The sequence below is a fragment of the Podarcis muralis genome, chromosome 8, assembly GCF_964188315.1.
Source record: "Podarcis muralis chromosome 8, rPodMur119.hap1.1, whole genome shotgun sequence".
NCBI lineage: Eukaryota > Metazoa > Chordata > Lepidosauria > Squamata > Lacertidae > Podarcis > Podarcis muralis.
The window spans coordinates 84,593,362-84,604,483 of record NC_135662.1 but is presented as its reverse complement, the minus strand read 5'-3'; the positions used below and the strand labels follow the sequence as shown (position 1 = coordinate 84,604,483).

The 11,122-nt window shown below is 46.0% G+C and overlaps 1 protein-coding gene across 1 annotated transcript; it reads left to right on the top strand.

Moving 5' to 3' along the window:
- The first annotated feature begins 509 nt into the window (after positions 1-509).
- Positions 510-9,631, top strand: LOC114600100 (snaclec bitiscetin subunit beta-like). Its single transcript, XM_028735839.2, has 5 exons — positions 510-570; positions 2,242-2,468; positions 4,855-4,992; positions 7,630-7,765; positions 9,497-9,631. The coding sequence occupies exons 1-5, from the start codon at positions 510-512 to the stop codon at positions 9,577-9,579; spliced, it is 645 nt and encodes a 214-aa protein (XP_028591672.2). The 3' UTR covers positions 9,580-9,631.
- Positions 9,632-11,122: the final 1,491 nt, after the last annotated feature.

The following is an 11,122-nucleotide window of genomic DNA, read 5'->3' as shown; positions in this document are numbered from 1 at the left end:
AAACTAATAAAAATGATTTTTAAAAAAAAGATTTGCAAAGTGAGAAACTGAGAAAACCAAAATTGGCAGGTCCTTCCATCTCTACCCACATCCCACAGATCTCCTAAGTAACAGAAGATACGACATGGCATATTTAGTGCTCCAATCACTGAACATGTTCTGCACCTTTGTGCATTCCCTCTCCTGCTCCCTCTCTCTCTCACACACACAGTGATGGATCAGTAATCCATTTTTATCATCAGGCTTTAGGCGAGACTGCCACTTTACTGAAAAATTAGCTCACAATCTTGCAGTTTGGGAAATTCATGTCATGTCTGAGTTGCACGTGTCTTCTCAATTAATTAATCAACTAATTAAATTAATTTGGGAGCTTCAAATGGTCTGAGTTCAATTTCAGGTACCTGTTAAAGTGGAAGAAGATGGGAATTTTGATCTTCATATATGAAAACAGGTGTTCACGCAAGCAGTCTTTCCTTCACTGTAGGTGAAAGTTCTGCTACCAAATGGCAATGAAGCCACATTCGGTTTTGATGCTCTACCTAGGAGTGCTGCTTCTCCCTGTATCTGAAGGTGAGATTAAAGTGCCTCGTGATCTTGATGTGAACTAATCTCCTGATACATCACCTTGACTTTTTGCTATATTCCCACACCGGCAGTGGTACAACTAGATACTCTTAGAACTTGGACTAAGTGGTTTGATTTGCACATCCCTTTTAGAAAAAAACTTTGCCCGCACATGCTCCTGTGTTAACTGAAGGTTATGGGCTGATAACCTGGGAAAGGGGCATATGTAAATGAACGAAAGTACTACAAAAGGAAACAGAACTGTAGTATGTTGCGCCCCAAAATTCCTCACTGCTCTGGCAGTGGAGAGTATCTGGGAGTAAGGTTTGGGGTTATGCCTTGGTACGTGGCTGTAATGATGAAATACTTGGATTGACTGGATGCTGACTGGATACAAGCAGCCTTTAAGGAAAATTTTGTATTCACCTCAATATTGTTCCAGGCCACCCAAATCTCTGCCAAGCCGTAGCAGGATTCCAGGTGTCTTGGCACTTAACCAGGGTTCGTGTTTCCTTGGGGGAAAATGAGGCACAGCGGAGAACTGGTACCTTTAAGAATGATGGTTTACTCACACACCTGAGTTTACAGAGAGAGTTCAAAGCATTTACATCTCCAGAGCGGCTTGTCTTTTCCAGCTGCACAGCACTGGGTTCCCGGGCGTCTTAAGCGCCATGCCCCTGTCTCTCTGTCACAGCCTTCCCCAGCCAGCCATCATAGTTGCTTCCCATCAGTCCCCACGTGACGTTCTACCCAATTTCTCCCTTCTCCTTCTCAGCACCACTTGCACAAAACAGCGCTTTCCCTTCCACTTCCAGTATCCCCCAGCCCCAGTCGCCCTGGCAACGCCTGGTTCTCAGGCCCACTGTAAGACACTTTTTCTTCCTGTTGCTTACATCCGGCCAAGGGCAATCCTACCCCAAAATCTCTAATCAGCCTTTTGCTTCTTCAGTGATCCATCCCCAGCAAGTCATTGCCAGGCTGCTAAATTCATGAGTTTGAGTTAGCTCAAATTCTAACACTTCACTGAATGTAGAGCTTATAGGGGATCTACCCCCCCCCCAAAAAAAAATCTCATAACAATATATTTAGTAAGATAATATAAGGTAAAGGGTAAAGGGACTCCTGACCATTAGGTCCAGTCGTGGCCGACTCTGGGGTTGCGGCGCTCATCTTGCTTTATTGGCCGAGGGAGCCGGCGTACAGCTTCCGGGTCATGTGGTCAGCATGACTAAGCCGCTTCTGGCGAACCAGAACAGCGCACGGAAATGCCGTTTACCTTCCTGCCAGAGCAGTACCTATTTATCTACTTGCACTTTGACGTGCTTTCGAACTGCTAGGTTGGCAGGAGCAGGGACTGAACAATGGGAGCTCACCCTGTCACGGGGATTCGAACCGCCGACCTTCTGATCAGCAAGTCCTAGGCTCTGTGGTTTAACCCACAGCGCCACCCAAGTCCCTAAGACAATATACAGGAATACTATATAGGAAGACTATAAAACCTGTTGTTAACATGTCCGCATTGCAAGGAATAAAACCTGACTGAGCCATTTTGAAAGTGCTTCAGAGGAATAGCCTTGCCAACTCTTCAATTTCCACCCTATTTAGGGTCTTCATATTTTCTTTAAAAATTATTGGGGGTGTTTCTCATGGGGTGTCTGATTTCGTGCTTTTTTCCAGGCAATGGGCTTCCGGAGGTCAAGTCCCGCGAACGCCGGTTCTTGCTGGGAAACGTTTTTGATTGGAACAAGCCTCCTTCCGGGGACAATGAGGTCCCAGCATCCCGCGACTCCTCTGTGGTCGAGCCAGAATTGTTTTGCCAAGGCGGCTGCCTTGATGGCTGGATGAGTTACCTGGGCCAGTGCTACATGTTTGTTCAGAAACGAGAGACGTGGGAAGGAGCTGAGGTAGGAGCATCTTCAAAATGAAGATTTTCCTGGGGGCTCATCTTTAATAAATAATAATAATAAATTTTATTTATATCCCACCCTCCCTGGCCGAAGCCGGGCTCAGGGCGGCTAACAAGAATAAAATAATACAACATTCTAAAATCATTTCATTCTAAAATTAATTCAAATCAAATTGATGGCAACCATTGGGCTAGAGTTCTGTGAAGGTTGCCAAAGTCAGGCTGTGCCCTGGCCAAAGGCCTGGTGGAACAGCTCTGTCTTGCAGGCCCTGCGGAAAGATGTCAAGTCCCGCAGGGCCCTAGTCTCTTGCGGCAGAGCGTTCCACCAGATTGGAGCCACAGCCAAAAAAGCCCTGGCTCTAGTTGAGGCCAGCCTAACCTCTCTGTGGCCTGGGACCTTCAAGATGTTTTTGTTTGAAGACCGTAAGTTCCTCTGTGGGACATACCAGGAGAGGCGGCCCCGTAGGTACGAGGTTCCTAGGCTGTATAGGGCTTTAAAGGTTAAAACCAGCACCTTAAACCTGATCGTTTCTTTCCTTGCTTAGACTTTGTGCTGCATAAAACTCCTGCTGCCTGCAAGTCCCTGTTACGGTCCTCCCTTCCTAGGTTGCAGAGAAGCAAGTCTCTACTTTGTTTTGTTCTTCAAGAGTTTTTACAAAAAATTCACATGAAAAAGGGAAAGGGGGCTGTGGCGTTCAAGTTAATTTTAAGTAGCACCCAGGACCTGCTGTGAGATGTAAATGTTCTTGAATCAACTGGAAAGAGTTGCCATGGTGCTACTAAATTCAGAGCGTATGTAATGATTAAAACATGCAAAACAGTCATATCTAACTTAAAAAGAGGATGCTTCTCAGAAATTAACCAGGATCCACCTTGTTGAACACCTCTCCTCAGATCTTATGCATCTTCATTGGCATTTAAGGTAAAGGTAAAGGTACCCCTGCCCGTATGGGCCAGTCTTGCCAGACTCTGGGGTTGTGCGCCCATCTCACTTAAGAGGCCGGGGGCCAGCGCTGTCCGGAGACACTTCCGGGTCACGTGGCCAGCGTGACAAAGCTGCTCTGGCGAGCCAGCGCAGCACACGGAAACGCCGTTTACCTTCCCGCCAGTAAGCGGTCCCTATTTATCTACTTGCACCCGGGGGTGCTTTCGAACTGCTAGGTTGGCAGGCGCTGGGACTGAGCAACAGGAGCGCACCCCGCCGCGGGGATTCGAACCGCTGACCTTTCGATCGGCAAGCCCTAGGTGCTGAGGCTTTTACCCACAGCGCCAACCGCGTCCCTAATATATTCAGACTCAGTCAGGTTGTAACGTATTAACAAAGATTCCAGTTTATTGTGAACGCAAACAAGTTTTAAATACTTTGAAACATTGTAATCGGATGCACTCTCTCCATCTCCTCTCTGTCTCTAACTCACTCTGACTCCTACGCCTCCCACCCACAAGAAACCAGCCAAACTAACTGCCCAAAACCCCTGTGTTGAGCCTTAAACACAGTTAGGCTCCGCCCCTGGGCTTTCTTATTGGTCAGCCTGTTAACCCTTTCTCTCTCTCTCCCAGTACGACATCTCCATAATGAGTGGGCAAACGCCACAGGACCACCTGCCAAAGCATCTTTCTTTCCCAGAGTCCAGAGGCAAAACACTCTGAGGAAAGGAAGATGGTGGCCACGACTGTCGGGAGCTTCAGTTTGCAGCAGTGTATCTGCGGGTAGCGCTGTGGGTTAAACCACAGAGCCTAGGACTTGCTGATCAGAAGGTCAGCGGTTTGAATCCCCGTGACGGGGTGAGCTCCCGTTGCTTGGTCCCTGCTCCTGCCAACCTAGCAGTTCGAAAGCACATCAAAGTGCAAGTAGATAAATAGGTACCACTCCGGTGGGAAGGTAAATGGCATTTCCGTGCGCTGCTCTGGTTCGCCAGAAGCAGCTTAGTCATGCTGGCCACATGACCCGGAAGCTGTACGCCGGCTCCCTCGGCCAATAAAACGAGATGAGCACCGCAACCCCAGAGTCTGCCACGACTGGACCTAATCTTTACCTTATCTGCTTAGTAAAAAGGAAAGGAGACACAAAGGAAAGATTATGCAGTGACTGCTGCTGACGGGGTGCTGTCATCCACCCCACCCTTCATGTCAGGCCCTGGACCTGTGCCCCCTAATGGTACCATTGGGTGGCATAAAAGTGGCCCACTCAGTCTCCTGTAAGGGGTCGTTTGTGTTTCTGTGACCCACTGCTTCCATATTATTTTGCCCCTGTTGCATAAAATGGTGGTCATTTGCACAGAGATACTCATGCTGATTCTTCGATACAAAATCCGACGGTAGGATTTCCTGAGGCATTTTCACACCTTCTTGAGTTGCCTACCCATTTCCAATTTACTTTCCAGAGAACTTGCCAGCGCAAAGTCACAGGTGGACATCTGACTAGCGTCTCAAGTGCAGAACACAATGACTTCCTTGTGAGTCTGGCGACTTACCACGGACAGCAGACGGCCCAGTTCTGGACAGGAGGAAGCCACAAAAAGGCAAGTCCAATTAGCACAACACTAAAAATATTAACTCCACACCACTCTGAAGAGAAGAAAAAATACAGTAGTACCTCTGGTTAAGAACTTAATTCGTTCCGGAGGTCTGTTCTTAACCTGAAACTGTTCTTGACCTGAGGTACCACTTTAGCTAATGGGGCCTCCTGCTGCCGCCGCCACATGATTTCTGTTCTCATCCTGAAGCAAAGTTCTTAACCCGAGGTATTATTTCTGGGTTAGCAGAGTCTGTAACCTGAAGCATCTGTAACCCAAGGTACCACTGTATACTGCACAGTTGCATTACCAAAGCAAAACATGGCACTTAAATGTTTTGCAGATACAATTTTTACCATTCTAACTCCTCTACCCAGCACTCTTCCCGGTGCTATAAGCCTGAAGGCTCGTTCACACTTCTGCTGGTCCCATGCTTTCTAAACACGGGTTCAAGTGGTTTTGCCTTTGTTTAGCGATAAATTGGAACAAACAGCAACCCACAGAAAACCTAGTTGGCGTTTGCTCTGATTCGGCGCTCAGCTCAACCACAGGTTTCCCAAGGGAAAGCAGTGGGACAAACAAAAGTGTGGCTAATTAAGAAAGAGCTGTCAATCCTTTCCGTGTTCTGATTGATCTCTAGGTACTTCATCACCCCTGTTCTATAGGTGGTTCCCCCTCAAAATAAGGGGCAGGACGATGCGAATTTGGGCACAGACACAATGTGCACACCACACATTGCCTTGCCAAGTCATTTCCCCCTTGCCTACACCACAGGCCAGGTGTGGGGCAGGTAAAGAGCTGGCTCAGTCTGAAATATACACAGAGTCGAGTGTGAATTTCATGCTCTTTATTCAGCTGGTAGGAGCAATGAATGAAACTTTCCCCAAAACGTCTATCTATATATAGATTATTTACACAATGGGCCCCATGTGATTGGCTAATTCCGGGCTGCTTCAGCAGGCCAATCATGTTGCTGATTCACTTCATTCAGGAGCCCGATTGGCTGTTCCTGCAGGCCAATCAGGTCGCTGATTCACTTCCACCTGGAGCTGGATTGGGTGGCTCCTGCGGACCAATCAGACTGCTGCATTCTGGATCCTATTGTTCCAGAATTCAGCTCAGGAAATAACACAGCCCAAATAGGACAAAGTACAATCTAAGGGATGCGGGTGGTGCTGTGGGTTAAACCACAGAGCCTAAGACTTCCTGATCAGAAGGTCGGCGGTTCAAATCAACGGTGAGCTCCCGTTGCTCGGTCCCTGCTCCTGCCAACCTAGCAGTTCAAAAGCACGTTAAAGTGCAAGTAGATAAATAGGTATCGCTTCAGCGGGAAGGTAAACGGAGTTTCTGTGTGCTGCTCTGGTTCGCCAGAAGTGGCTTAGTCATGCTGGCCACATGACCCGGAAGTTGCACACCGGCTCCCTCGGCCAATAAAGTGAGATGAGCTCCACAACCCCAGAGTTGGTCACGACTGGACCTAATGGTCAGGGGTCCCTTTACCTTTACCTTTACAATCCAAGGCGGCTGGGTCTTGCGGAGCCCTTTGCTGAGCACTCTGCGAGACACAGCAACCAACCGATCGCTGCTGCTTTGCAGGCTGTGCCTCTGCCTTTACAATCCAATTTCAAATCATATGGACAAAAATTACCACATGGTGTAACAGTGACCAGGAGCGAAACTGGGCTTTATTTCATTTGGGTCAAAGAGGCAGTTTGGTACATACACACACACACACACACACACACACACACACACACACACACACACATTTGCACACACCTGCAAAGGGACTGGAAACCTCAAAGGCACTCCTCTGGAGGCTTCCCCCGGGGCAAAGAAATCTGGCTAGACACCCACCCCCCCACGTAGCTGTGGCACTGTAGTGACATCAGGTGATTGACAGTTAGGCAGCCTCACCCTCTTGTCCAGCCCTGCAGCAAGGAAATTATGTGCCCACTGGCGGAGGAAGAGGTGTGCAGGGGGAGCGCATCGCCCCCAGCAGTGCAATCCTGGTGGGGTGCCATCACGGCTGTCCCCCCGCCCGCGCTGGGCACCACACCCCTAGGCCGGCACCAGCCCTGCCCCCGCCTGCTCTCTGCACACATCCCCGGTGCCGGAACATGAAGCTCCGCCACTGTATGTGCCAACTCCTCTATGGTGCAGAAAGCAGCTCTGCTTGAGTGTGCGAACCAGGCTTTGAAACATGTTCCCACGCTTCAGTGCTCATGTTTTCAGCTAAAGAAATCGCACGTTCAGAATTAAAAGTCATAGTTGCCATTAATATTTGACAGAGAAGCCTGTCTAACATGGTTAATAATGGAGCAGAGCTTTAGGTGACATTTAATTAAAAGGTTTGGTTTAGATTCTTGGAATAAGCTGTGCTCACCGAACAATGCAGAGTGGCAGATTCCATAAAATCTTGATCTGTTTGCAGAGAATCCATCTGATAAATCACGCACCGCACATTATTCATGCCCTTTTAAAGTATGGAAACCCCGCTTCATGCAAGAGACTTTTGTGCGCATCCCTTTGAAAACGCCTCTTGCTCATTCCGTTTCAGTCATGCTTAAATATGGAAATTCCTAAACAGTTTACCGGGTGGTGTGGTGGTCTTCATTCAATTCCTGTTTGGTTATTCTGCAGGGATCTTCGCTAGAATGGACAGATGGCTCCGGGGCAAATTTCCTTCAGCGTCCACTGAGCTCAATTCTTCATGTTTTTGGGGAAGCAATTAACAGTATTCTGCACAGTCGCATCTGCTTAAAGATAAATCTAGGAGGTACACTGCAATCCACAAATATGATATATTATTTTGTTTAGTTCATCCCAGAAAGCTAGGTTTTCTCCACTTTTCAAAATTCTAAGTATTAAATACTCCTCTGGTCACTTTCCCGGCAATTGATGCTTTAAGCAAAAGTGATATTTAACACTTTACATGTTGGTTGTGCTTTGTGCCATTGAAATGCCATTGGATACAGCAGGCTGATGTTAATTTTAGGACATCATTGAGTGCAATTTGCATCAAAGTTCCACTGCAGAATAGAGTGAGCTCCCTAAAAAGGAAGTTTAGAGCTGATTCACTCCCACCCTCCTCAAATTAGGCATTATTTTTATCAAACTAGTTCAAATCAGAGTTAAATGCCCAGCTGAACAACATTGCAGCAGTTGGTTGTCCAGGGATTTCATTTTGGGATAACATCTACATTCATCTTCAGTTTCACTGTAGAAAATTTGGTGGCTGCCATGTCTTGAGAAACTTGGCAAGCGTTAGCAAACCTGTTTTGACTTTCCTTGAAATCACTCAGTATTTTATTTCAGGATGAATATCCATATTCTCCTTAGGTGCAACCCACCTTAGGTGCATTTTCAGTCAAAACTCTAATTGCTAAGTTTACGTTCAAATGCAAAGTTTACATTCTCCAGGCTCGTATGTTGCTTGGAACTTTTAAAAGTAGTTTGGCAAACCTATTGAGGACATAACTGGTGCTCCAGAAAGGCTTGGAGCACACAACTTCATCAGGGAGAAATTCCAGAAGAGTGGTCATATTATTCTGTTCTTTATGCTGGAGCAAAAGGGCTTTTATGATGGCCATACCATTCTGTGTGTGGTAGAAGTAATTTGAACATACATTTCTTGCCCTGAAAACAAATGCATTTTAGTGTGCCCAAACCACTTCTACCACACTAAAACTGTAACATCTCCTGTCCCCCTGAAATAGTAAGGGTACCAGATGCATATAAAGTGAGTAATGAGCTGCCCAAAGAAAATCACTCACCCAGTTTGTGGCAGATGTACAATCTTTTATTAAGCATAAAACTCAGGCGAAACAATTGATTCCTGTTTGCAGTGAAGGGAGCAGAACTCAACCCTCCCTGGCTGATCATTTTGCCTATCATGTGGCTACTTTTCCTCTCTGCTCCCCAGAGGGTATTTTCAAGTTTTAATAAACTGAATGGGTTTAATATATATAACCTTGTAAGTTTATTCAATTAAGGTTTTGTCTAGTGTTATATAGGTAAAGGTAAAGGTACCCCTGCCCGTACGGGCCAATCTTGACAGACTCTAGGGTTGTGCGCCCATCTCACTTAAGAGGCCGGGGGCCAGCGCTGTCCGGAGACACTTCCGGGTCACGTGGCCAGCATGACAAAGCTGCATCTGGCGAGCCAGCGCAGCACACGGAAACGCCGTTTACCTTCCCGCCAGTAAGCGGTCCCTATTTATCTACTTGCACCCGGGGGTGCTTTCGAACTGCTAGGTTGGCAGGAGCTGGGACCAAACGACGGGAGCACACCCCGCTGCGGGGATTCGAACCGCCGATCTTCCGATCGGCAAGCCCTAGGCGCTGAGGCTTTTACCCACAGCGCCACCCACGTCCCTCTAGTGCTATATAGACAAGCTTAATTGAATAAACTTACAAGGTGCTTGGCATTTTTGATGAGAAGATAATATTTTTCTAATGGATTCTTGGATTTTATTTTGTTTTTTATTCACTACTTGCTTTTCTTCCAGGCCAAGGTAACTGGGACGGTTCTGATTGCAAAAAGAAGCTACCCTTCGTCTGCAGCTACAAACCCAACCTGACACCCCCATAATCGCAACAGAAAAATAATACAACCTCTTCTACTTAACCTGCTTTAACAAACACGGACAAAAAAATCAAGTTTTTTTGCTTAAGTGCTACTTGCTAAATGTGGTCCAGATATTGACACATGCCATTATTTAGAGTTAAATAAAGTCTGGCTCAATTTGAGTGCTTAACAAGATCTATGTGCCACTTAACCTCCACGGGGATTTGAGGAATATTGATGAGAAACCTTTAATTTAAAAATAATTACAAATCATTCATTAAAACATTACTTATTTCACCATTTAATGGCCTGGCCATACATTTTAAATGCTGAAAACACTCTCCTTAGGCGTGTCAGATAAATCCATGAAGAGTTAATTGAATGCTGTTATTGGGTTGAAAGAAAAAAGAAAGGGTTGCGGTTTTAATCATCAGTTCAAAGAAAAGTCGCACAAACATGAAAGGAAGTGCAAATCCAATGGAAAAATCATGGGTATATCATTGTACACACAAAAGATACAGAAATTTGTCAACAGCACTGCTGAATGCAAACTTGTTATTATGGTTATGTATGTTTAATTGCTTTGCATTATACATCACTGTGTCCTGTATAAACAGACAGCTTCCCTTTGTTTTTTTCTTAATTATAACTTGTGTATCATTTGTTAGACATAATAGATATGTCTGCCTATGTGAGGCACAATTCACAAAGATATTCTCCTGAGCAGCAGCCCATGGGAAGAAATAGGGCAAAGCGAGAACACATCTCTTTGTGCAACGATCTTGATGGATATCTGGCAGAGAAGAACATTGCAATGGATTGTGTTTATAGTCAACAAATGACAAAAGCGTTGAAGGGAATTACAAAAAATATATATAATAATGCTCAGAGGTTATCAGGATTTGGTGGTTATCAATGGCAGATACTTACCGTACATATTTAAAGAATAGACACCTTTACCCTTATGGGCCTTATTGAAGTTAAAAATGAACAAACACTGGATATGGATGGCATCCACACTGGAGTTCTTAAAGGACTCAAATCTGAAATTGCTAGCCTTTTTGGAGAAATATGTAACATGTCCCTAGAATCAGTCTCCATGGTGGAGGACCGAAAAGCAGGTGATGTAACATTGTTTTAAAAAGAAGTATTCCAGGAAGGATACAGGAAATTACAGGTGCATTAACTTAACGTCTGTTTGAGGAAAAGCGGTAGAAAGTATCATTATTAAAGATCAAATCACCAAGAACATACCTTGCTGAAGTAGAGTTGACCTGACTTCTCAAATATAAGTTCTGTCTAGCTAACCTTTTCAGGGTCCTTTGAGAGGGCCCATAAGTAGGTGATAATGGTGACCTACACATGGTGGAACACATCACGTACCATTAGAGCTCAGTGCCAGCAAAAGGCTGGTGGCCTCCAGCTCTACTTCCCATTGTCCTTGGAGGCAGGTGAGGTTGTGCAGGTGGGGACCAAGTGCTCAGAGGCAGGAGGCAGTCAGCCAACACACTTCTGTAGGATTCTGCTTCAGTGGGCTCTGTCTGCCAACGGGCGGACCACACAAGGC